This window comes from Bombina bombina, chromosome 10 (assembly GCF_027579735.1).
Source record: "Bombina bombina isolate aBomBom1 chromosome 10, aBomBom1.pri, whole genome shotgun sequence".
NCBI classification, from domain to species: domain Eukaryota; kingdom Metazoa; phylum Chordata; class Amphibia; order Anura; family Bombinatoridae; genus Bombina; species Bombina bombina.
The window spans coordinates 173503358-173530787 of NC_069508.1; the positions used below are offsets into that span (position 1 = coordinate 173503358).

General features: G+C 38.6%; 1 protein-coding gene across 1 annotated transcript in view; it reads left to right on the forward strand.

The window, feature by feature from the left end:
• The first annotated feature begins 18168 nt into the window (after positions 1 to 18168).
• The window catches only part of STIL (STIL centriolar assembly protein), a 122016-nt gene continuing 112754 nt past the window's right edge, over positions 18169 to 27430 (forward strand). The window contains exons 1-3 of the mRNA XM_053693508.1: positions 18169 to 18302; positions 20964 to 21049; positions 24875 to 24982. Of these exons, the coding sequence (XP_053549483.1) occupies positions 20967 to 21049; positions 24875 to 24982 (191 nt within the window). The 5' untranslated portion in view covers positions 18169 to 18302; positions 20964 to 20966. The remainder of the gene's footprint in view (positions 18303 to 20963; positions 21050 to 24874; positions 24983 to 27430) is intronic.

The window sequence follows — 27430 nt, forward strand, 5'->3', positions numbered from 1 at the left end:
GCTCTATCTGAACCATAGGATTTAGCAGCTGTATCTGAACCATAGGATTTAGCAGCTCTATCTGAACCATAGGATTTAGCAGCTGTATCTGAACCATAGGATTTAGCAGCTCTATCTGAACCATATGATTTAGCAGCTGTATCTGAACCATATGATTTAGCAGCTCTATCTGAACCATATGATTTAGCAGCTCTATCTGAATCATATGATTTAGGAGCTGTATCTGAACCATATGATTTTGCAGCTCTATCTAAACCATAGGATTTAGCAGCTCTATCTGAACCATAGGATTTAGCAGCTGTATCTGAACCATATGATTTAGCAGCTGTATCTGAACCATATGATTTAGCAGCTCTATCTGAACCATATGATTTAGCAGCTCTATCTGAACCTTTTTATTTAGCAGCTCTCTCTGAACCATAGGATTAAGCAGCTCTATCTGAACCATAGGATTTAGCAGCTGTATCTGAACCATATGATTTAGCAGCTCTGTCTGAACCATAGGATTTAGCAGCTGTATCTGAACCATATGATTTAGCAGCTGTATCTGAACCATATGATTTAGCAGCTCTATCTGAACCATATGATTTAGCAGCTGTATCTGAACCATATGATTTAGCAGCTGTATCTGAACCATATGATTTAGCAGCTCTATCTGAACCATATGATTTAGCAGCTGTATCTGAACCATATGATCTAGCAGCTGTATCTGAACCATAGGATTTAGCAGCTCTATCTGAACCATATGATTTAGCAGCTCTATCTGAACCATATGATTTAGCAGCTCTATCTGAACCATATGATTTAGCAGCTGTATCTGAACCATATGATTTAGCAGCTGTATCTGAACCATATGATCTAGCAGCTGTATCTGAACCATATTATTGAGCAGCTCTATCTGAACCATAGGATTTAGCAGCTGTATCTGAACCATATGATTTAGCAGCTGTATCTGAACCATATGATCTAGCAGCTGTATCTGAACCACATGATTTAGCAGCTGTCTGAACCATATGATTTAGCAGCTCTATCTGAACCATATGATTTAGCAGCTGTATCTGAACCATATGATTTAGCAGCTCTATCTGAACCATATGATTTAGCAGCTCTATCTGAATCATATGCTTTTGCAGCTGTCTGAACCATATGATTTAGCAGGTCTATCTGAATCATATGATTTTGCAGCTGTCTGAACCATAGGATTTTGCAGCTCTTTCTGAATCATATGATTTTGCAGCTCTATCTGAATCATATGATTTTGCAGCTCTTTCTGAACCATAGGATTTTGCAGCTCTTTCTGAATCATATGATTTTGCAGTTCTATCTGAACCAAAGGATTTAGCAGCTCTATCTGAACCATAGGATTTAGCAGCTGTATCTGAACCATAGGATTTAGCAGCTGTATCTGAACCATATGATTTAGCAGCTGTATCTGAACCATATGATTTAGCAGCTGTATCTGAACTATAGGATTTAGCAGCTGTATCTGAACCATATGATTTAGCAGCTGTATCTGAACCATAGGATTTAGCAGCTCTATCTGAACCATAGGATATCCGATTTAGCAGCTGTATCTGAACCATATGACTTAGCAGCTGTATCTGAACCATATGATTTACCAGCTGTATCTGAACCATAGGATTTAGCAGCTGTATCTAAACCATAGGATTTAGCACCTGTATCTGAACCATATGATTTAGCAGCTGTATCTGAACCATATGATTTAGCAGCTCTATCTGAACTATAGGATTTAGCAGCTGTATCTGAACCATATGATTTAGCAGCTGTATCTGAACCATAGGATTTAGCAGCTGTATCTGAACCATATGATTTAGCATCTCTATCTGAACCATATGATTTAGCAGCTGTATCTGAACCATATGATCTAGCAGCTCTATCTGAACCATATGATTTAGCAGCTCTTTCTGAACCATATGATTTAGCAGCTCTATCTGAACCATATGATTTAGCAGCTGTATCTGAACCATATGATTTAGCAGCTCTTTCTGAATCATATGATTTTGCAGCTCTATCTGAACCATATGATTTAGCAGCTCTTTCTGAATCATATGATTTTGCAGCTCTATCTGAACCATATGATTTAGCAGCTCTATCTGAACCATATGATTTAGCAGCTCTATCTGAACCATATGATTTAGCAACTCTATCTGAACCATATGATTTACCAGCTCTGTCTGAACCATATAATTTTGCAGCTCTATCTGAACCATATCATTTTGCAGCTCTATCTGAAACATATGATTTTGTAGCTGTCTCAACCATATAATTTTGCAGATCTATCTGAACCATATAATTTTGTAGCTGTCTGAACCATATGATTTTGTAGCCGTCTCAACCATATAATTTTGCAGCTCTATCTGAACCATATTATTTTGCAGCTCTATCTGAACCATATAATTTTGCAGCTCAAGCTGAACCATATGATTTAGCAGCTGTATCTGAACCATATGATTTTGCAGCTCTAGCTGAACCATATAATTTTGCAGCTGTATCTGAACCATATGATTTTGCAGCTCTATCTGAACCATATGATTTACCTGCTCTAGCTGAACCATAGGATTTAGCAGCTGTATCTGAACCATATGATTTAGCAGCTCTATCTGAACCATAGGATTTAGCAGCTCTATCTGAACCATATGATTTAGCAGCTCTATCTGAACCATAGGATTTAGCAGCTCTATCTGAACCATATGATTTAGCAGCTGTATCTGATCCATATGATTTAGCAGCTCTATTTGAACCATAGGATTTAGCAGCTCTATCTGAACCATAGGATTTAGCAGCTCTATCTGAACCATAGGATTTAGCAGCTGTATCTGAACCATATGATTTAGCAGCTCTATCTGAACCATATGATTTAGTAGCTGTATCTGAACCATATGATTTAGCAGCTCTATCTGAACCATATGATTTAGCAGCTCTATCTGAATCATATGATTTAGGAGCTGTATCTGAACCATATGATTTTGCAGCTCTATCTGAACCATAGGATTGAGCAGCTCTATCTGAACCATAGGATTTAGCAGCTGTATCTGAACCATAGGATTTAGCAGCTGTATCTGAACCATATGATTTAGCAGCTCTATCTGAACCATATGATTTAGCAGCTCTATCTGAACCTTTTTATTTAGCAGCTCTATCTGAACCATAGGATTTAGCAGCTCTCTCTGAACCATAGGATTAAGCAGCTCTATCTGAACCATAGGATTTAGCAGCTGTATCTGAACCATATGATTTAGCAGCTCTGTCTGAACCATAGGATTTAGCAGCTGTATCTGAACCATATGATTTAGCAGCTGTATCTGAACCATATGATTTAGCAGCTCTATCTGAACCATATGATTTAGCAGCTGTATCTGAACCATATGATTTAGCAGCTGTATCTGAACCATATGATTTAGCAGCTCTATCTGAACCATATGATTTAGCAGCTTTATCTGAACCATATGATCTAGCAGCTGTATCTGAACCATATGATTTAGCAGCTCTATCTGAACCATATGATTTAGCAGCTGTATCTGAACCATATGATTTAGCAGCTGTATCTGAACCATATGATTTAGCAGCTGTATCTGAACCATATGATCTAGCAGCTGTATCTGAACCATATGATTGAGCAGCTCTATCTGAACCATAGGATTTAGCAGCTGTATCTGAACCATATGATTTAGCAGCTGTATCTGAACCATATGATCTAGCAGCTGTATCTGAACCATATGATTTAGCAGCTGTCTGAACCATATGATTTAGCAGCTCTATCTGAACCATATGATTTAGCAGCTGTATCTGAACCATATGATTTAGCAGCTCTATCTGAACCATATGATTTAGCAGCTCTATCTGAATCATATGATTTTGCAGCTGTCTGAACCATAGGATTTTGCAGCTCTTTCTGAATCATATGATATTGCAGCTCTATCTGAATCATATGATTTTGCAGCTCTTTCTGAACCATAGGATTTTGCAGCTCTTTCTGAATCATATGATTTTGCAGAAGTATCTGAACCATATGATTTAGCAGCTCTATCTGAACCATATGATTTAGCAGCTCTATCTGAACCATATGATTTAGCAGCTGTATCTGAACTATAGGATTTAGCAGCTGTATCGGAACCATATGATTTAGCAGCTGTATCTGAACCATAGGATTTAGCAGCTCTATCTGAACCATAGGATATCCGATTTAGCAGCTGTATCTGAACCATATGACTTAGCAGCTGTATCTGAACCATATGATTTACCAGCTGTATCTGAACCATAGGATTTAGCAGCTGTATCTAAACCATAGGATTTAGCACCTGTATCTGAACCATATGATTTAGCAGCTGTATCTGAACCATATGATTTAGCAGCTGTATCTGAACCATAGGATTTAGCAGCTGTATCTGAACCATATGATTTAGCAGCTGTATCTGAACCATATGATTTAGCAGCTGTATCTGAACCATATGATTTAGCAGCTCTATCTGAACCATATGATTTAGCAGCTTTATCTGAACCATATGATCTAGCAGCTGTATCTGAACCATATGATTTAGCAGCTCTATCTGAACCATATGATTTAGCAGCTGTATCTGAACCATATGATTTAGCAGCTGTATCTGAACCATATGATTTAGCAGCTGTATCTGAACCATATGATCTAGCAGCTGTATCTGAACCATATGATTGAGCAGCTCTATCTGAACCATAGGATTTAGCAGCTGTATCTGAACCATATGATTTAGCAGCTGTATCTGAACCATATGATCTAGCAGCTGTATCTGAACCATATGATTTAGCAGCTGTCTGAACCATATGATTTAGCAGCTCTATCTGAACCATATGATTTAGCAGCTGTATCTGAACCATATGATTTAGCAGCTCTATCTGAACCATATGATTTAGCAGCTCTATCTGAATCATATGATTTTGCAGCTGTCTGAACCATAGGATTTTGCAGCTCTTTCTGAATCATATGATATTGCAGCTCTATCTGAATCATATGATTTTGCAGCTCTTTCTGAACCATAGGATTTTGCAGCTCTTTCTGAATCATATGATTTTGCAGAAGTATCTGAACCATATGATTTAGCAGCTCTATCTGAACCATATGATTTAGCAGCTCTATCTGAACCATATGATTTAGCAGCTGTATCTGAACTATAGGATTTAGCAGCTGTATCGGAACCATATGATTTAGCAGCTGTATCTGAACCATAGGATTTAGCAGCTCTATCTGAACCATAGGATATCCGATTTAGCAGCTGTATCTGAACCATATGACTTAGCAGCTGTATCTGAACCATATGATTTACCAGCTGTATCTGAACCATAGGATTTAGCAGCTGTATCTAAACCATAGGATTTAGCACCTGTATCTGAACCATATGATTTAGCAGCTGTATCTGAACCATATGATTTAGCAGCTGTATCTGAACCATAGGATTTAGCAGCTGTATCTGAACCATATGATTTAGCAGCTGTATCTGAACCATATGATTTAGCAGCTGTATCTGAACCATAGGATTTAGCAGCTGTATCTGAACCATAGGATTTAGCAGCTGTATCTGAACCATATGATTTAGCAGCTCTATCTGAACCATATGATTTAGCAGCTGTATCTGAACCATATGATCTAGCAGCTCTATCTGAACCATATGATTTAGCAGCTCTATCTGAACCATATGATTTAGCAGCTCTATCTGAACCATATGATTTAGCAGCTGTATCTGAACCATATGATTTAGCAGCTCTTTCTGAATCATATGATTTTGCAGCTCTATCTGAACCATATGATTTAGCAGCTCTTTCTGAATCATGTGATTTTGCAGCTCTATCTGAACCATATGATTTAGCAGCTCTATCTGAACCATATGATTTAGCAGCTCTATCTGAACCATATGATTTAGCAACTCTATCTGAACCATATGATTTACCAGCTCTGTCTGAACCATATAATTTTGCAGCTCTATCTGAACCATATCATTTTGCAGCTCTATCTGAACCATATGATTTTGTAGCTGTCTCAACCATATAATTTTGCAGCTCTATCTGAACCATATGATTTTGTAGCTGTCTGAACCATATGATTTTGAAGCCGTCTCAACCATATAATTTTGCAGCTCTATCTGAACCATATAATTTTGCAACTCTATCTGAACCATATAATTTGGCAGCTCTAGCTGAACCATATGATTTAGCAGCTGTATCTTAACCATATGATTTTGCAGCTCTAGCTGAACCATATAATTTTGCAGCTGTATCTGAACCATATGATTTTGCAGCTCTATCTGAACCATATGATTTAGCAGCTGTATCTGAACCATATGATTGAGCAGCTCTATCTGAACCATAGGATTTAGCAGCTCTATCTGAACCATAGGATTTAGCAGCTGTCTGAACCATATGATTTAGCAGCTCTATCTGAACCATATGATTTAGCAGCTGTATCTGAACCATATGATTTAGCAGCTCTATCTGAACCATATGATTTAGCAGCTCTATCTGAACCATATGATTTAGCAGCTCTATCTGAACCATATGATTTAGCAGCTGTATCTGAACCATATGATTTAGAAGCTGTATCTGAACCATATGATCTAGCAGCTGTATCTGAACCATATGATTGAGCAGCTCTATCTGAACCATAGGATTTAGCAGCTGTATCTGAACCATATGATTTAGCAGCTCTATCTGAACCATATGATCTAGCAGCTGTATCTGAACCATAGGATTTAGCAGCTCTATCTGAACCATATGATTTAGCAGCTCTATCTGAACCATATGATTTAGCAGCTCTATCCGAACCATATGATTTAGCAGCTGTATCTGAACCATATGATTTAGCTGCTGTATCTGAACCATATGATCTAGCAGCTGTATCTGAACCATATGATTGAGCAGCTCTATCTGAACCATAGGATTTAGCAGCTGTATCTGAACCATATGATTTAGCAGCTGTATCTGACCCATATGATCTAGCAGCTGTATCTGAACCATATGATTTAGCAGCTGTCTGAACCATATGATTTAGCAGCTCTATCTGAACCATATGATTTAGCAGCTGTATCTGAACCATATGATTTAGCAGCTCTATCTGAACCATATGATTTAGCAGCTCTATCTGAATCATATGCTTTTGCAGCTGTCTGACCCATATGATTTAGCAGCTCTATCTGAATCATATGATTTTGCAGCTGTCTGAACCATAGGATTTTGCAGCTCTTTCTGAATCATATGATTTTGCAGCTCTATCTGAATCATATGATTTTGCAGCTCTTTCTGAACCATAGGATTTTGCAGCTCTTTCTGAATCATATGATTTTGCAGTTCTATCTGAACCATAGGATTTAGCAGCTCTATCTGAACCATAGGATTTAGCAGCTGTATATGAACCATATGATTTAGCAGCTCTATCTGAACCATATGATTTAGCAGCTCTATCTGAACCATATGATTTAGCAGCTGTATCTGAACTATAGGATTTAGCAGCTGTATCTGAACCATATGATTTAGCAGCTGTATCTGAACCATAGGATTTAGCAGCTCTATCTGAACCATAGGATATCCGATTTAGCAGCTGTATCTGAACCATATGACTTAGCAGCTGTATCTGAACCATATGATTTACCAGCTGTATCTGAACCATAGGATTTAGCAGCTGTATCTAAACCATAGGATTTAGCACCTGTATCTGAACCATATGATTTAGCAGCTGTATCTGAACCATATGATTTAGCAGCTCTATCTGAACCATAGGATTTAGCAGCTGTATCTGAACCATATGATTTAGCAGCTGTATCTGAACCATATGATTTAGCAGCTGTATCTGAACCATAGGATTTAGCAGCTGTATCTGAACCATAGGATTTAGCAGCTGTATCTGAACCATATGATTTAGCATCTCTATCTGAACCATATGATTTAGCAGCTGTATCTGAACCATATGATCTAGCAGCTCTATCTGAACCATATGATTTAGCAGCTCTATCTGAACCATATGATTTAGCAGCTCTATCTGAACCATATGATTTAGCAGCTGTATCTGAACCATATGATTTAGCAGCTCTTTCTGAATCATATGATTTTGCAGCTCTATCTGAACCATATGATTTAGCAGCTCTTTCTGAATCATATGATTTTGCAGCTCTATCTGAACCATATGATTTAGCAGCTCTATCTGAACCATATGATTTAGCAGCTCTATCTGAACCATATGATTTAGCAACTCTATCTGAACCATAGGATTTACCAGCTCTGTCTGAACCATATAATTTTGCAGCTCTATCTGAACCATATCATTTTGCAGCTCTATCTGAAACATATGATTTTGTAGCTGTCTCAACCATATAATTTTGCAGCTCTATCTGAACCATATCATTTTGTAGCTGTCTGAACCATATGATTTTGTAGCCGTCTCAACCATATAATTTTGCAGCTCTATCTGAACCATATTATTTTGCAGCTCTATCTGAACCATATAATTTTGCAGCTCAAGCTGAACCATATGATTTAGCAGCTGTATCTGAACCATATGATTTTGCAGCTCTAGCTGAACCATATAATTTTGCAGCTGTATCTGAACCATATGATTTTGCAGCTCTATCTGAACCATATGATTTACCTGCTCTAGCTGAACCATAGGATTTAGCAGCTGTATCTGAACCATATGATTTAGCAGCTCTATCTGAACCATAGGATTTAGCAGCTCTATCTGAACCATATGATTTAGCAGCTCTATCTGAACCATAGGATTTAGCAGCTCTATCTGAACCATATGATTTAGCAGCTGTATCTGATCCATATGATTTAGCAGCTCTATTTGAACCATAGGATTTAGCAGCTCTATCTGAACCATAGGATTTAGCAGCTCTATCTGAACCATAGGATTTAGCAGCTGTATCTGAACCATATGATTTAGCAGCTCTATCTGAACCATATGATTTAGTAGCTGTATCTGAACCATATGATTTAGCAGCTCTATCTGAACCATATGATTTAGCAGCTCTATCTGAATCATATGATTTAGGAGCTGTATCTGAACCATATGATTTTGCAGCTCTATCTGAACCATAGGATTTAGCAGCTCTATCTGAACCATAGGATTTAGCAGCTGTATCTGAACCATATGATTTAGCAGCTGTATCTGAACCATATGATTTAGCAGCTCTATCTGAACCATATGATTTAGCAGCTCTATCTGAACCTTTTTATTTAGCAGCTCTATCTGAACCATAGGATTTAGCAGCTCTCTCTGAACCATAGGATTAAGCAGCTCTATCTGAACCATAGGATTTAGCAGCTGTATCTGAACCATATGATTTAGCAGCTCTGTCTGAACCATAGGATTTAGCAGCTGTATCTGAACCAAATAATTTAGCAGCTGTATCTGAACCATATGATTTAGCAGCTCTATCTGAACCATATGATTTAGCAGCTGTATCTGAACCATATGATTTAGCAGCTGTATCTGAACCATATGATTTAGCAGCTCTATCTGAACCATATGATTTAGCAGCTGTATCTGAACCATATGATCTAGCAGCTGTATCTGAACCATATGATTTAGCAGCTCTATCTGAACCATATGATTTAGCAGCTCTATCTGAACCATATGATTTAGCAGCTCTATCTGAACCATATGATTTAGCAGCTGTATCTGAACCATATGATTTAGCAGCTGTATCTGAACCATATGATCTAGCAGCTGTATCTGAACCATATGATTGAGCAGCTCTATCTGAACCATAGGATTTAGCAGCTGTATCTGAACCATATGATTTAGCAGCTGTATCTGAACCATATGATCTAGCAGCTGTATCTGAACCATATGATTTAGCAGCTGTCTGAACCATATGATTTAGCAGCTCTATCTGAACCATATGATTTAGCAGCTGTATCTGAACCATATGATTTAGCAGCTCTATCTGAACCATATGATTTAGCAGCTCTATCTGAATCATATGATTTTGCAGCTGTCTGAACCATATGATTTAGCAGCTCTATCTGAATCATATGATTTTGCAGCTGTCTGAACCATAGGATTTTGCAGCTCTTTCTGAATCATATGATTTTGCAGCTCTATCTGAATCATATGATTTTGCAGCTCTTTCTGAACCATAGGATTTTGCAGCTCTTTCTGAATCATATGATTTTGCAGTTCTATCTGAACCATAGGATTTAGCAGCTCTATCTGAACCATAGGATTTAGCAGCTGTATCTGAACCATATGATTTAGCAGCTCTTTCTGAACCATATGATTTAGCAGCTCTATCTGAACCATATGATTTAGCAGCTGTATCTGAACTATAGGATTTAGCAGCTGTATCTGAACCATATGATTTAGCAGCTGTATCTGAACCATAGGATTTAGCAGCTCTATCTGAACCATAGGATATCCGATTTAGCAGCTGTATCTGAACCATATGACTTAGCAGCTGTATCTGAACCATATGATTTACCAGCTGTATCTGAACCATAGGATTTAGCAGCTGTATCTAAACCATAGGATTTAGCACCTGTATCTGAACCATATGATTTAGCAGCTGTATCTGAACCATATGATTTAGCAGCTGTATCTGAACCATAGGATTTAGCAGCTGTATCTGAACCATAGGGTTTAGCAGCTGTATCTGAACCATATGATTTAGCAGCTGTATCTGAACCATAGGATTTAGCAGCTGTATCTGAACCATAGGATTTAGCAGCTGTATCTGAACCATAGGATTTTGTAGCTGTCTGAACCATATGATTTTGTAGCTGTCTGAACCATATGATTTTGAAGCCGTCTCAACCATATAATTTTGCAGCTCTATCTGAACCATATAATTTTGCAACTCTATCTGAACCATATAATTTGGCAGCTCTATGTCATATTCCTGTAGCTTTAAGAACTAAGACCAACCCACTCCTTCACCTCCCTTTAAAGGTGTGTTCAGTACACCTGTGCTTTGCTTGATAATTGAAGTTTGTAGTTCCCACTCTGCTTCAAGCTCTAAAGCTAAATTCTACAGATCCTGCTTTTGTACCTGTTAAAGGAAATCCTTGTTGTCATTTCTCCAGCTTCTAAACCTAAGAAGCATTTCCTGCTGCTTTACACTTCAAGGAACAGTCTTTGGCAGCAACTCTTGCAAGTCTGTGTTAACTCTGCAGTCTGATTTTCCAGCCAGCTCCATTACTGAGTGTTTACCTCTACCAGGAAATAAGAACATCTTCCCTGCTGTGATCCATTTTGACTCAGTGCCAACTTCGCTCTCTGCAGTTCTAAACTCACTCGCAAGTATCATTAATTTTATATACAATTGTCTCTAGCTGTATATATTCTTATCCAAAGTTCTGCTGACATACAAACTGTTAAAGTGCTCACAACTGGTTAAATCTGGCTCTCTCCTTCTCTCTGCATCACACACTCTGCCTGCTGTAACCTGATACCTCTTGATATATGGACACTGCAGACTGCAAATCAGTTTCTCATTTCTAAGCTTAACTATAAAGAGACTTTGCTATAAAATTCTGCTTTTCTCAGACAATACCAATAAGCTGCTTGTTTGCTGCCTTCTATCTTTAAAGAACACAACTCTTTACAACTGTGTAAAATATACAAAGGCTTCATTTCATCTGTTTTATTCACTTTATTTTGATTTTGTAAAGTGTTATAAAAAGAACTTGTACTAAGTAAACCAGCTATCTCCCTTGGTAATAACCTTTTGTATAAGCCTGTTTTACTTAAGGTTCTCTGGGAATAGCCACATTATACAAGCTTATAACACTCTAGCTGAACCATATGATTTAGCAGCTGTATCTGAACCATATGATTTTGCAGCTCTAGCTGAACCATATAATTTTGCAGCTGTATCTGAACCATATGATTTTGCAGCTCTATCTGAACCATATGATTTAGCAGCTGTATCTGAACCATATGATTGAGCAGCTCTATCTGAACCATAGGATTTAGCAGCTCTATCTGAACCATGGTATTTAGCAGCTGTCTGAACCATATGATTTAGCAGCTGTCTGAACCATATGATTTAGCAGCTCTATCTGAACCATATGATTTAGCAGCTCTATCTGAACCATATGATTTAGCAGCTCTATCTGAACCATATGATTTAGCAGCTCTATCTGAACCATATGATTTAGCAGCTGTATCTGAACCATATGATTTAGCAGCTGTATCTGAACCATATGATCTAGCAGCTGTATCTGAACCATATGATTGAGCAGCTCTATCTGAACCATAGGATTTAGCAGCTGTATCTGAACCATATGATTTAGCAGCTCTATCTGAACCATATGATTTAGCAGCTGTATCTGAACCATATGATTTAGCAGCTCTATCTGAACCATATGATTTAGCAGCTCTATCTGAATCATATGATTTTGCAGCTGTCTGAACCATATGATTTAGCAGCTCTATCTGAATCATATGATTTTGCAGCTGTCTGAACCATAGGATTTTGCAGCTCTTTCTGAATCATATGATTTTGCAGCTCTATCTGAATCATATGATTTTGCAGCTCTTTCTGAACCATAGGATTTTGCAGCTCTTTCTGAATCATATGATTTTGCAGCTCTATCTGAACCATAGGATTTAGTAGCTCTATCTGAACCATAGGATTTAGCAGCTGTATCTGAACCATATGATTTAGCAGCTCTATCTGAACCATAGGATTTAGCAGCTGTATCTGAACCATATGATTTAGCAGCTGTATCTGAACCATATGATTTAGCAGCTGTATCTGAACCATAGGATTTAGCAGCTGTATCTGAACCATAGGATTTAGCAGCTGTATCTGAACCATATGATTTAGCAGCTCTATCTGAACCATATGATTTAGCAGCTGTATCTGAACCATATGATCTAGCAGCTCTATCTGAACCATATGATTTAGCAGCTCTATCTGAACCATATGATTTAGCAGCTGTATCTGAACCATATGATTTAGCAGCTGTATCTGAACCATATGATTTAGCAGCTGTATCTGAACCATATGATTGAGCAGCTCTATCTGAACCATAGGATTTAGCAGCTCTATCTGAACCATAGGATTTAGCAGCTCTATCTGAACCATATGATTTAGCAGCTCTATCTGAATCATATGATTTTGCAGCTGTCTGAACCATATGATTTAGCAGCTCTATCTGAATCATATGATTTTGCAGCTGTCTGAACCATAGGATTTTGCAGCTCTTTCTGAATCATATGATTTTGCAGCTCTATCTGAATCATATGATTTTGCAGCTCTTTCTGAACCATAGGATTTTGCAGCTCTTTCTGAATCATATGATTTTGCAGCTCTATCTGAACCATAGGATTTAGTAGCTCTATCTGAACCATAGGATTTAGCAGCTGTATCTGAACCATATGATTTAGCAGCTCTATCTGAACCATAGGATTTAGCAGCTGTATCTGAACCATATGATTTAGCAGCTGTATCTGAACCATATGATTTAGCAGCTGTATCTGAACCATAGGATTTAGCAGCTGTATCTGAACCATAGGATTTAGCAGCTGTATCTGAACCATATGATTTAGCAGCTCTATCTGAACCATATGATTTAGCAGCTGTATCTGAACCATATGATCTAGCAGCTCTATCTGAACCATATGATTTAGCAGCTCTATCTGAACCATATGATTTAGCAGCTGTATCTGAACCATATGATTTAGCAGCTGTATCTGAACCATATGATTTAGCAGCTGTATCTGAACCATATGATTGAGCAGCTCTATCTGAACCATAGGATTTAGCAGCTCTATCTGAACCATAGGATTTAGCAGCTGTCTGAACCATATGATTTTGCAGCTGTCTGAACCATATGATTTAGCAGCTGTATCTGAACCATATGATTTAGCAGCTCTATCTGAACCATATGATTTAGCAGCTCTATCTGAACCATATGATTTAGCAGCTGTATCTGAACCATATGATTTAGCAGCTGTATCTGAACCATATGATCTAGCAGCTGTATCTGAACCATATGATTGAGCAGCTCTATCTGAACCATAGGATTTAGCAGCTGTATCTGAACCATATGATTTAGCAGCTCTATCTGAACCATATGATTTAGCAGCTGTATCTGAACCATATGATTTAGCAGCTGTATCTGAACCATATGATCTAGCAGCTGTATCTGAACCATATGATTTAGCAGCTGTCTGAACCATATGATTTAGCAGCTCTATCTGAACCATATGATTTAGCAGCTGTATCTGAACCATATGATTTAGCAGCTCTATCTGAACCATATGATTTAGCAGCTCTATCTGAATCATATGATTTTGCAGCTGTCTGAACCATATGATTTAGCAGCTCTATCTGAATCATATGATTTTGCAGCTGTCTGAACCATAGGATTTTGCAGCTCTTTCTGAATCATATGATTTTGCAGCTCTATCTGAATCATATGATTTTACAGCTCTTTCTGAACCATAGGATTTTGCAGCTCTTTCTGAATCATATGATTTTGCAGTTCTATCTGAACCATAGGATTTAGCAGCTCTATCTGAACCATAGGATTTAGCAGCTGTATCTGAACCATATGATTTAGCAGCTCTATCTGAACCATATGATTTAGCAGCTCTATCTGAACCATATGATTTAGCAGCTGTATCTGAACTATAGGATTTAGCAGCTGTATCTGAGCCATATGATTTAGCAGCTGTATCTGAACCATAGGATTTAGCAGCTCTATCTGAACCATAGGATATCCGATTTAGCAGCTGTATCTGAACCATATGACTTAGCAGCTGTATCTGAACCATATGATTTACCAGCTGTATCTGAACCATAGGATTTAGCAGCTGTATCTAAACCATAGGATTTAGCACCTGTATCTGAACCATATGATTTAGCAGCTGTATCTGAACCATATGATTTAGCAGCTGTATCTGAACCATAGGATTTAGCAGCTGTATCTGAACCATATGATTTAGCAGCTGTATCTGAACCATATGATTTAGCAGCTGTATCTGAACCATAGGATTTAGCAGCTGTATCTGAACCATAGGATTTAGCAGCTGTATCTGAACCATATGATTTAGCAGCTCTATCTGAACCATATGATTTAGCAGCTGTATCTGAACCATATGATATAGCAGCTCTATCTGAACCATATGATTTAGCAGCTCTATCTGAACCATATGATTTAGCAGCTCTATCTGAACCATATGATTTAGCAGCTGTATCTGAACCATATGATTTAGCAGCTCTTTCTGAATCATATGATTTTGCAGCTCTATCTGAACCATATGATTTAGCAGCTCTTTCTGAATCATATGATTTTGCAGCTCTATCTGAACCATATGATTTAGCAGCTGTATCTGAACCATATGATTTAGCAGCTCTATCTGAACCATAGGATTTAGCAGCTCTATTTGAACCATATGATTTAGCAGCTGTATCTGAACCATATGATTTAGCAGCTGTATCTGAACCATATGATTTAGCAGCTCTATCTGAACCATAGGATTTAGCAGCTCTATCTGAACCATATGATTTAGCAGCTGTATCTGAACCATATGATTTAGCAGCTTTATCTGAACCATATGATTTAGCAGCTCTATCTGAACCATATGATTTAGCAGCTCTATCTGAACCATATGATTTAGCAACTCTATCTGAACCATATGATTTAGCAGCTCTTTCTGAACCATAAGATTTAGCAGCTGTATCTGAACCATATGATTTAGCAGCTCTATCTGAACCATATGATTTAGCAGCTGTATCTGAACCATATGATTTAGCAGCTGTATCTGAACCATATGATTTAGCAGCTCTATCTGAACCATATGATCTAGCAGCTGTATCTGAACCATATGATTTAGCAGCTCTATCTGAACCATATGATTTAGCAGCTCTATCTGAACCATAGGATTTAGCAGCTCTATCTGAACCATAGGATTTAGCAGCTCTATCTGAACCATATGATTTAGCAGCTCTATCTGAACCATATGATTTAGCAGCTCTATCTGAACCATATGATTTAGCAGCTCTATCTGAACCATATGATTTAGCAGCTCTATCTGAACCATAGGATTTAGCAGCTCTATCTGAACCATATGATTTAGCAGCTCTATTTGAACCATATGATCTAGCAGCTGTATCTGAACCATATGATTTAGCAGCTGTATCTGAACCATATGATTTAGCAGCTCTATCTGAACCATATGATTTAGCAGCTCTATCTGAACCATAGGATTTAGCAGCTCTATCTGAACCATAGGATTTAGCAGCTGTATCTGAACCATATAATTTAGCAGCTCTATCTGAACCATATGATTTAGCAGCTCTATCTGAACCATAGGATTTAGCAGCTGTATCTGAACCATATGATTTTGCAGCTCTACCTGAACCATATAATTTTGCAGCTCTATCTGAACCAAATGATTTAGCAGCTCTGTCTGAACCATAGGATTTAGCAGCTCTATCTGAACCATATAATTTTGCAGATCTGTCTGAACCATATGATTTTGCAGCTCTACCTGAACCATATAATTTTGCAGCTCTACCTGAACCATATAATTTTGGAGCTCTATCTGAACCATATAATTTTGCAGCTGTCTGAACCATATGATTTTGTAGCTGTCTGAACCATGATTTTGTAGCTGTCTGAACCATGATTTTGTAGCTGTCTGAACCATATGATTTTGTAGCTGTCTGAACCATATGATTTTGTAGCTGTCTGAATCATATGATTTTGCAGCTCTATCTGAACCATATGATTTTGTAGCTGTCTGAACCATATGATTTTGTAGCTGTCTGAACCATGATTTAGCAGCTGTATCTGAACCATAGGATTTAGCAGCTCTATCTGAACCATAGGATTTAGCAGCTGTATCTGAACCATATGATTTAGCAGCTCTATCTGAACCATATGATTTAGCAGCTCTATCTGAACCATATGATTTAGCAGCTGTATCTGAACCATATGATTTAGCAGCTGTATCTGAACCATATGATTTAGCAGCTGTATCTGAACCATAGGATTTAGCAGCTGTATCTGAACCATATGATTTAGCAGCTGTATCTGAACCATATGATTTAGCAGCTCTATCTGAACCATAGGATTTAGCAGCTGTATCTGAACCATATGATTTAGCAGCTCTATCTGAACCATATGATTTAGCAGCTCTATCTGAACCATATGATTTAGCAGCTCTATCTGAACCATATGATTTAGCAGCTGTATCTGAACCATATGATTTAGCAGCTGTATCTGAACCATATGATTTAGCAGCTGTATCTGAACCATATGATTTAGCAGCTGTATCTGAACCATAGGATTTAGCAGCTGTATCTGAACCATAGGATTTAGCAGCTGTATCTGAACCATATGATTTAGCAGCTGTATCTGAACCATAGGATTTAGCAGCTGTATCTGAACCATATGATTTAGCAGCTGTATCTGAACCATAGGATTTAGCAGCTGTATCTGAACCATATGATTTAGCAGCTCTATCTGAACCATATGATTTAGCAGCTGTATCTGAACCATAGGATTTAGCAGCTGTATCTGAACCATATGATTTTGCAGCTGTATCTAAACCATATGATCTAGCAGCTCTATCTGAACCATATGATCTAGCAGCTCTATCTGAACCATATGATTTTGAAGCTTTATCTGAACCATATAAGTTTGCAGATCTATCTGACCATATGATGTTGCAGCTGTCTGAACCATATGATTTTGAAGATTTTTCTGAACCATATAATTTTGCAGCTCTATCTGAACCATATGATTTTGCAGCTCTATCTGAACCATATGATTTTGCAGCTCTATCTGAACCATATGATTTTGCAGATCTATCTGAACCATATGATTTTGTAGCTGTCTGGACCATATGATTTTGCAGATCTATCTGAACCATATCATTTCGCAGCTTTAGGAAAAGTTTACTTCCGCTCTGCAGCATTATAGCATTGGGTTCTACTATGGCATCTGTCTTGTTGCTAGGTAACCTATCTTTACATTGCGCATGCGGTATTCATTCAGCTGACAAATACGTTTACTGTATTTGAAATGACGTGATATGATTGGTACTAAATACGACTCTGTGATTGGTGGAATGTAATGCAAACTCTCTTGTGATTGGTTGAGGCTAGGCGGCGGGCTCAGAGCTGTAGCGGCGCAATGCTGGCTCCTCCTTGTTGTGTACGGAGCTGGGAGCAGACAGGTAACTGTCACACATTGTTTGTCCCCGCTGCTCCGCCCCCCGGAACTGCCGCTTCTGCTGCCGCCACGGCCCGGAGGATTACTGACCGGGCAGCTGTGTGTGATAGAGACGGCGCCGGGAGCAGGTGAGATAAACTGGCCGGAGTGACCTCGTTATAAGGAAGACATAACAGGACGGTTCCTCTCGGCCCATTTACTTGGCTACTACTAAAGCAGAGTCTCCGGTAGTTACTCTGCGGTCTTCCCCTCATGCACCCGCTGTATAAGTCCCATACAATACCGCGCGTTGATGGCTGTAGACCTGATTCTCTTTATTTTCTGCCCTCGGGAACCTCTACATGGTTTTAAGGATTAATTTGTCTAAGAAAAGCACAATTAGTGAGCTGCTTGTGTCACCTGTGCAGCAGTTCAAACCCGCGGATAATCTGTTACCTAAGTGGGGTAAGGGTATGAATAGGTTACCTTATGTCCCCCGAGACTTTAGGGGGATAGTGTGAGGGGACGTATATGGAAGAGGCCTTGTCAATAGGCGAGGGGGGTAGGTGACATGAGGAAAGATTGGAGGGATACAACATGACTTTAGTGACATAGCAGGGATAGTCTGACGGGGCAAGAGGCAGCTAGGGTGACGATGAGGAGAGTCTCTGATGGGCAAGGGACAGCTAGTGTGACAATGAGAGTCTGTGATGGGTAAGAGACAGCTAAGGTGACAATGAGGAGAGTCTGTGATGGGCAAGAGACAGGGTGACAATGAGGAGAGTCTGACGAGGCAAGAGACAGCTAGGGTGATAATGAGGAGAGTCTGTGATGGACAAGAGACAGCTAGGGTGGCAATGAGGAGAGTATGTGATGAGCAAGAGACAGCTAGGGTGACAATGAGGAGAGTCTGTGATGGGCAAGAGACAGCTAGGGTGACAATGAGGAGAGTCTGTGATGGGCAAGAGACAGCTAGGGTGACAATGAGAGTCTGTGATGGGCAAGAGACAGCTAGGGTGGCAATGAGGAGAGTATGTGATGGGCAAGAGACAGCTAGGGTGGCAATGAGGAGAGTATGTGATGGGCAAGAGACAGCTAGGGTGATAATGAGGAGAGTATGTGATGGGCAAGAGACAGCTAGGGTGACGAGGAGAGTCTGTGATGGGCAAGAGACAGCTAGGGTAGGGTGACAGAGGAGAATCTGATGGGCAAGAGACAGGGTGACAATGAGGAGAGTCTGATGGGGCAAGATACAGCTAGGGTGACAATTAGGAGAGTCTTTGATGGGCAAGAGACAGGGTGACAATGAGGAGAGTCTGACTGGGCAAGAGACAGCTAGGGTTGGGTGACAATGAGGAGAGTCTGTGATGGGCAAGAGACAGGGTGACAATGAGGAGAGTCAGATGGGGCAAGAGACAGCTAGGGTGACAATGAGAGTCTGTGATGGGCAAGAGACAGCTAGGGTAGGGTGACAATGAGAGTCTGTGATGGGCAAGAGACAGCTAGGGTAGGGTGACAATGAGGATAGTCTGACGGGGCAAGAGACAGGGTGACTATGAGGAGAGTCTGTGATGGGCAAGAGACAGCTAGGGTGACAATGAAGAGAGCCTTTGATGGGCAAGAGACAGCTAGGGTGACAATGAAGAGAGCCTTTGATGGGCAAGAGACAGCTAGGGTGACAATGAAGAGAGCCTTTGATGGGCAAGAGACAGCTAGGGTGACAATGAGGAGAGCCTTTACTAGGCAAGAGACCGCTAGGATGACATAAAATGAAAGACGACCTTGCTGTCAATAACGTATATGTGCTAATGTTATCTGCAAGGCATCCCTCTGTGATTGGACTTGTTTAATGAGAAAACTAAATTATTGGTCTTGTGTCCTTTTAATCACTTAGAGACCGTTATATCTCAAGCATAGTTAATATGGTTTGCAATGCAAAATGGATGTCAGTGGCATAGTAGACTGAACAAGGTGTTCCTTGTGCATGTTTTCATTTTTCTGCCTGCAATCGAGCCCATCAATATATTTGCAATGTTGTCTCACTTTTGGAGACAGTGAAAAGTTAGAAACATTTTTGTATAGTGAATAGAAGCAATTTCAAAGTAACCTGCCCTGACAACATTTCCCTACTGGGACCTACCTGAACGCCTCTGGTGAGCCAATGACAAGAGGCATATTTGTGCAGCCACCAATCGCCATCAAGTTACCAGTGGTGCATTGCTGCTCTTGAGTTGACCTTAATAATGTGTTTAAAGGGACATTTCACTGTAAAATTGTTTTTTCATAATTGTGTTCCCCATGATTTTTATACCAGCTGCAACACATACAATGCAAAAGAAAAGGCTGGATTAGCTCTTTGAAACCACAGCCAATCAAAATAGGCTTGGCTTGCTGACAGATCAGATCTCATCTTATCACTCGTATGCTTCCCTTTCTTATCTCTGTCTTTGTACAGTACTTTAAAAGAACAATTGAAAATGAACATTTTAGAGAGTTCTCTTCCACCTCCCACTGGGAGTGTAATTTATTCTGCTGTCTGTGTTTACATTGTTGCTCAATAGCCTATACCTAGGTATAGAAACTTTCAGTATAGGTAGGGATACTACAGGCAAAATCGGCTATATAAAGGAACAAATTAAAGGAGAGTTTTTGGGTAAACTGTCCCTTTAAGCCCTTTCAGGAGTTAAACACACAGTTCTACGTTAACAGTTGTGCAATTACAAAATACTGTAACATATTTTCCATTTGCACTTTTCTATCCCTTTAACATCTATAGTAGCTGTAAATTCTTTTATATATTTATTTTTTAGGAAATGAGTATGAAGATGAATTTGAAGAGCTTTCAGCATCACAAAGATTTAAAACGTTTTCCCACTGAAAGTCAAACAAATCAAAGGTAATCATTACAGTATTTGAATAAAATACACATTTAAAGGACCAGTCAACACAGTAGATTTGCATAATCAACAAATGCAAGATAACGAGACAATGCAATAACACTTAGTCTGAACTTCAAATAAGTAGTAGATTTTTGTTCCTGACAATTTGAAGTTATGTCTTTTTCCACTACCCCTGTACCATGTGACAGCCATCAGCCAATAACAAATGCATACACGTACCATGTGACGGCCATCAGCCATTCACAAATGCATACACACTTATTCTTGCACATGCTCAGTAGGAGCTGGTGACTCAAAAAGTTTGAATATAAAAAGACTGCCCATTTAGTTAATGGAAGTAAATTGGAACGTTGTTTAAAATGGCATGCTCTATCTGAATAATCAACGTTTAATTTTGATTGAGTGTCCCTTTAAGATATCATCTACAGTAGCCACATTACTCATGTTTTGTGTTAGTAGGCGAGTGACCATGGATATTAAAGGGACACTAAATACATGTAATGCACCTCCCTCTTATAAAGAGTACACTGCAGGTATCTGAAGCAGAGTTACTGCACATGTGCAGATAAGTCAGTACTGCAATCAAGTTAAATACCCATTTCACTATGGTGGCAGCCATGACTAGAGGGAGGCAGGGCATAACCCCAGTACTGTTCTTATTAAATGTATTCCGTGTTTAATGTCCCTTATATTTAACCCTTCTAATAAGTCTTATTAATTTATATCATTTTGGATGCATTATTTACTATTGCTAAAAATGTTAGTATTGTGTCTTAACCCCTTAACGACCGAGGACGTGCAGGGTACGTCCTCTAAAGGATGTCAGTTAACGACCAAGGACGTACCCTGCACGTCCTCAGTCTGGAAAGCAGCTGGAAGCGATCCTGCTCGCTTCCAGCTGCTTTCCGGTTATTGCAGTGATGCCTCGATATCGAGGCATCCTGCAATAACACGTTCTGGCCATCCGATGCAGAGAGAGCCACTATGTGGCCCTCTCTGCACCGGACATCGATGGCCGGTATCGTTGGTGGGTGGGAACCGACTTGGGAGGCGGGTGGGCGGCCATCAGTGAGCTCTGTAAGGTGGAGGGGGGCGGGATCAGGGGCGGAGCCTTCGGGGGCGCGCGCGTGCACGGGGGTTGGCGGGCGGGCACGGGACGGGAGTGGGTGGGAACCGCTACACTACAGAAAAAAAGTTACAAGTAAAGTGTAAAAAAAAATATGAAATTAACTTTTTTTTTTTTAAAAGCATCTAAGGGATCTGGAAGGGGTGGGGGGTTGGTCTGGGGGGTGGGGGAAGCTGCACTACAGAAAAGGGACTTTTTTTTTATAAAAAAAAAGCATATTTTTCACTAAAATGGGTACTGGCAGACAACTGCCAGTACCCAAGATGGCGCACATTAAGTCAGAGGGGGAGGGTTAGAGAGCTGTTTGGTGGGGGATCAGTGAGGTTGGGGGCTAAGGGGGATCCTATACAGAAGCATATGTAAATATGCTAAAAAAAACGCACAAAAAAGCCCAAATTTTCCTTTTATTTTAGTACTGGCAGAGTTTCTGCCAGTACTTAAGATGGCGGGGACATTTGTAGGGTAGGGGAGGGAAGAGAGATGTTTGGGAGGGATCAGGGGGTCTGATGTTTCAGGTGGGAGGCTGATCTCTACACTAAAGCTAAAATTAACCCTGCAATCTTTTTTATAGTAAATGATAAGATATGATGAAAATAATGTTATCTTTAGAAAGTCCATTTAATGGCGAGAAAAACGGTATATAATATGTGTGCGTACAGTAAATGAGTAAGAGGAAAATTACAGCTAAACACAAACACCGCAGAAATGTAAAAATAGCCTTGGTCCCAAACGGACAGAAAATAGAAAAGTGTTCTGGTCACTAAGGGGTTAAAGGGACACTGAACCCAAATTTTTTTTTTCTTTGGTGATTTGGATAGAGCATGAAATTTTAAGCAACTTTCTAATTTACTCCTATTATCATATGTTCTTCCTTCTCTTGGTATCTTTATTTGAAATGCAAGAATGTAAGTTTAGATGCCTGCCCATTTTTTGTGAACAGCCTGGGTTGTCCTTGCTGATTGGTGGATAAATGCATCCACCAATAAAAAAAAGTGCTGTCCAGAAAAAAAGCTTAGATGCCATCTTTTTCAAATAAAGATAGCAAGAGAACTAAGAAAAATTGATAATAGGAGTAAATTAGACAGTTGCTTAAAATTGCTGCTCTATCTGAATCACGAAAGATAAAATTTGGGTTCAGTGTCCCTTTAAGTAAAATCTACAAACTAAAGGTCTCTCTCTCTGTATTTAGATAGGTAACCATAACGACCCCTTCACATTGACATTTAATATTATGTCTTTAACAAATGCTCAGCTCTGTGTGGAGCATTTGCTAATTATAAAATTGTTTACTTGCAGCACACCTCTGTTTATTCTGTTTACAAAGAACATTGAAGTTAATTTTATTTTTAAATTCCATCCAAGAGGCTATTTCAAAATTTATTTCAGTTTTTGAAAAACTCAAGTTTATGTACTCAATAAATCAATGTTTTCTTCTCATATTTTTAGAGTTGTCTCTTTACACCAGTTCAATTGGTTTTGTAGGTCCTCCTAACCTTGAGTATGATGTCCCTTTTTTAAAGGGACATTCCGGTCAAAATTTCAATGCATATAGAAGAATTACATCTTTGAATAGAAACATATTTACAATATACATGTATTGGCAAATTATTCTGTGCATGTGAAGCATATATAGGTATTCTCAGGGCGCCAACATTTTAAATACTGCAGCACCAGTGGGGCTTGTATCATGTCAGCAATTAACAAATTGAGTCATTACCAGAGGGTACAATCACTTTAGGTTTTCTGTGCAAGTGCAGTGTTTTTAAATGCTGGTGCATATTTAAATACACATTTGAAACCGCTATATATTTTATTAGAAGCATTTTTGTTAATACATGTATAGTACAAAAATACTTCAATATAAAACTGAAATACAGGTAGCCCTCAGTTTACGCCGGGGTTAGGTTCCAGAAGGAATTGTTGTAAATCGAAACTGTTGTACATTGAAACCCAGTTTATAATGTAAGTCAATGGAAAGTGAGGGAGATATGTTCCAGGCCCCTCTCAAAATTGTCATAAGTAACACCTAATACATTATTTTTAAATGCTAAACATCATTATAAACCTAATAAAATAATCACACAACACAGACTTTACTTGCATTTTTCTTCAAACAGTTCTTTCTATGCATTCAAATCTGGACTGATTTATAGACAGGAAGATCTTGTTCCTTTGAAATCTGCTCGATAGCTCAGGTCTGCTTAAACTGATTAATTTCAGTTTGCTTTGCTGCAACACAAGCGGACAGCTCCATCTACTGGCTATTTTAATAAATGCACTGCTTCTCAATGCTTTTCAATAGCAGTCACATGACTGGAAGAAAAGGTTGTTACTCTGAAACGGTGTAAATTGAACCATTGTAAATCGAGGGCCACCTGTACATCCATGTGGATTACAAATTTGGCTATAATGTCCCTTTAAGCTACAGCAAATAAATCCTGTCTAGGTGTGTCCAGAACCTTGGGTGCTGGGGACAGGCAATATTTTAAGGATATTCCTGTATGAGCACAAGGGAATCAATTAGTGTCACAGGCAAATTCATTTTCTCACAAATATATATTGCAGTATAGTCTACCTCCAGCCCTTGAAGATGTACATAAAACATTTGTTTTGATGCAGTGTAAAATGTTCTGTTATTCATGAGATGCTCTCAAAATAAACTAAACCTTTATTTCAAATTTTGTTTTGTTTTTAGAAATGTGTCAAATAAGGTGTTGCCTCTTGTTTTCCCTTCGTCAAAACCGTTGCTTTGGGACATGACGCCCATGGGAGATTCTATTGGCTTACATATCAGTTATTACAGGTACATTTCCCTTATCCTTTTATTTTCTTACAAAATAGGTTTTTATAAGTGTGCCGGGAAACGGCAATTTTATCGTGCAGTGTATTTTTAAAATGCATTGTTGGATAGTTAATTTAAAGGGACATTTAAACGCTAAAATTCTAGGTGTAATGCAAAGCAAAGAAGATCCTTTGAGAAAGTAGGTTAGCAGCGACGTGTTAGGGTATTGGTGAGGAGTCCTTGGGAGCTCCTGTGTTTTAGCTACGCAACTAGTAGGATATGCAGAATCTTTGCACTTAGTTTAATTTGACCCTATATTCAGTGAGAGCGGAGGGTATTAGAATTCACCTGATATTACAGTCTCACTGTTGAGATCTTAAATCTGATTACACCTTGCCGATAAACTTTGCACCGGCATAGATATGATGTGTATGCACTCACGGCCTCTGTTTTATCTTACTCAGGGTTAAGTGTCACAATCATTTCAACGTCTAGATATAGAAGGTAATGAGACATATTTGGATGCAATACCGATATTATTTCCCTTTTGGTCTTTACCAACACTAGCCACTGTGCTTGTACATCGCATGTAATTTTATTTTAAAGATAGATTCCTGTGGCTAATCTACCACAAAGTAATTGTGATAATCTATATCTCATAACCTCTTCAATTGAGGTTCATTCGCTGACGCTCTTAAAGTGAAAGTCAATTTAGACAAATTAGTGCCGGTTTTTTAATAATCCTATTAAAAACAAGGGCACTTTAATTAATCAAAATTGACTCTTCAAAAACTCACCTTTTAATCCTCAGAGCCGCTGCAGCGCTTCCTCTGCCTGTCGCAGTTCCGCTTCGCGGGTCCAAAATGACGAATCCAGCTTCGTCCAATCACGGCATTCCCTCAGGCCATGATCCCTTCCCCTGGGGGAACGCCGTAATTGGAGGAAGCCGGGTTCGTCATTTCTGACGTAAATAGAGGCTTCCGGTGGCCGGGGGAATCGATGGAGCAGCTTTCAGGATTAAAAGGTAAAATTTTTTAAGAAAACGCTTGAAATGTAAATTTTGATGAATTAAAGTGCCCTTGTTTTTAATAGGATTATTAAAAACCGGGCACTTATTCGTCAAAATTGACCTTCACTTTAATATCGAGTGTGGAGTCTTACCATACAGGCACTTTGTTTAACAGCATATGACCAGTATCTCTGTGAAAGTGATACGTATTAGCAACTGTTGTCATTTATTTTTACTGTTACACATTCCAGCACAGATGTTTCCCAATATAATTTTATTTGCTAAATCTCACTATTCATAGATACAAACCAGATCTGCTCAGTATCTCTCTATGAGTGACATTCATGAACATTACCAAATAAGTCCACACTGGTTATGTATTTTTAAAAACTTGCAACAAATAGCTGTGTCTGTTTGAAAGCATCCTATAAACCTCATATAGATTTAATCTAGATAATTTAATACCAATACTTTGGTGTTATATCTCAGTGGATATACTTTGGATTCCCCCAAGTATCAGTAAAACATATTTTGCATATTCACGTTACTGGAAATGGTTTCTAAAGTGTACACCAATCACACTGATGCACTGTAACCCATCTATGATCCCAACCGCCCGCTTCATTATAATAGCCTTCATACTGTTTTTTCTGCCCTAGCTATCCTGCTCACTAGTTGTATTTTTAATTTAATTTCCTTATTTTTATTAGTCAACTATTAAAAGTTTTTTATTTTTAAATTTTGGATGTTCCCCTGTTCCCTGAGGCAACCATAGTTGCTTATCATATTTTTTTTTCAGGATTCTGTATTCATTATCTGTTTGTACCTGAAAATTGTGTTCAGATGTATTTTATTGAAATTAAATTTGTTTAGACATTGAAGAAATAAAATGTATCTTATACATAAATAGACACAGCTATGTTGTAACTAGTTTTCAAAACCTATTGCCAGTTTGGGACAGTTCTAAAATGTTATTTTTTGGATGTTGTGATCATTTGAGTATTTTGGTATCTTTAATGGAATGTTGGTTAGTAAAGAAAACCCAGCCACTAAGGAAGTTCTTTGCTTTGTATTTTTATTAATGGAATATCTTAACCTAAAATCTGCATCCCCTCCCTCGGTTAAAAATACAAAAAAAAGCAGCTGCCCACTTGCTCCAAAGATTTGTTAGTGATGGTAAATCCAAGCATTAAAAAAAGCTAGGATTTACATCCCTAAAAATAATCATTAGTTTCAGTCACATACTAAAAAAAAACATTTTTAAACTCACCCTATCTGTGCAGCAAGTAGATGGCTAACTCGGTGCCCTCGGCACAGCACTCTTTTTTTTTTTCTAATGAGGTGACGTTTCCAACTCTAAACCTATAGCTCTCCTAGGATGTCAGTTGACATGCATGGCTATTGCTTTAGAGGTGGAAACATCACCTCATTGAAGAAGAGTGCTGTGTCGTTGGCCAATC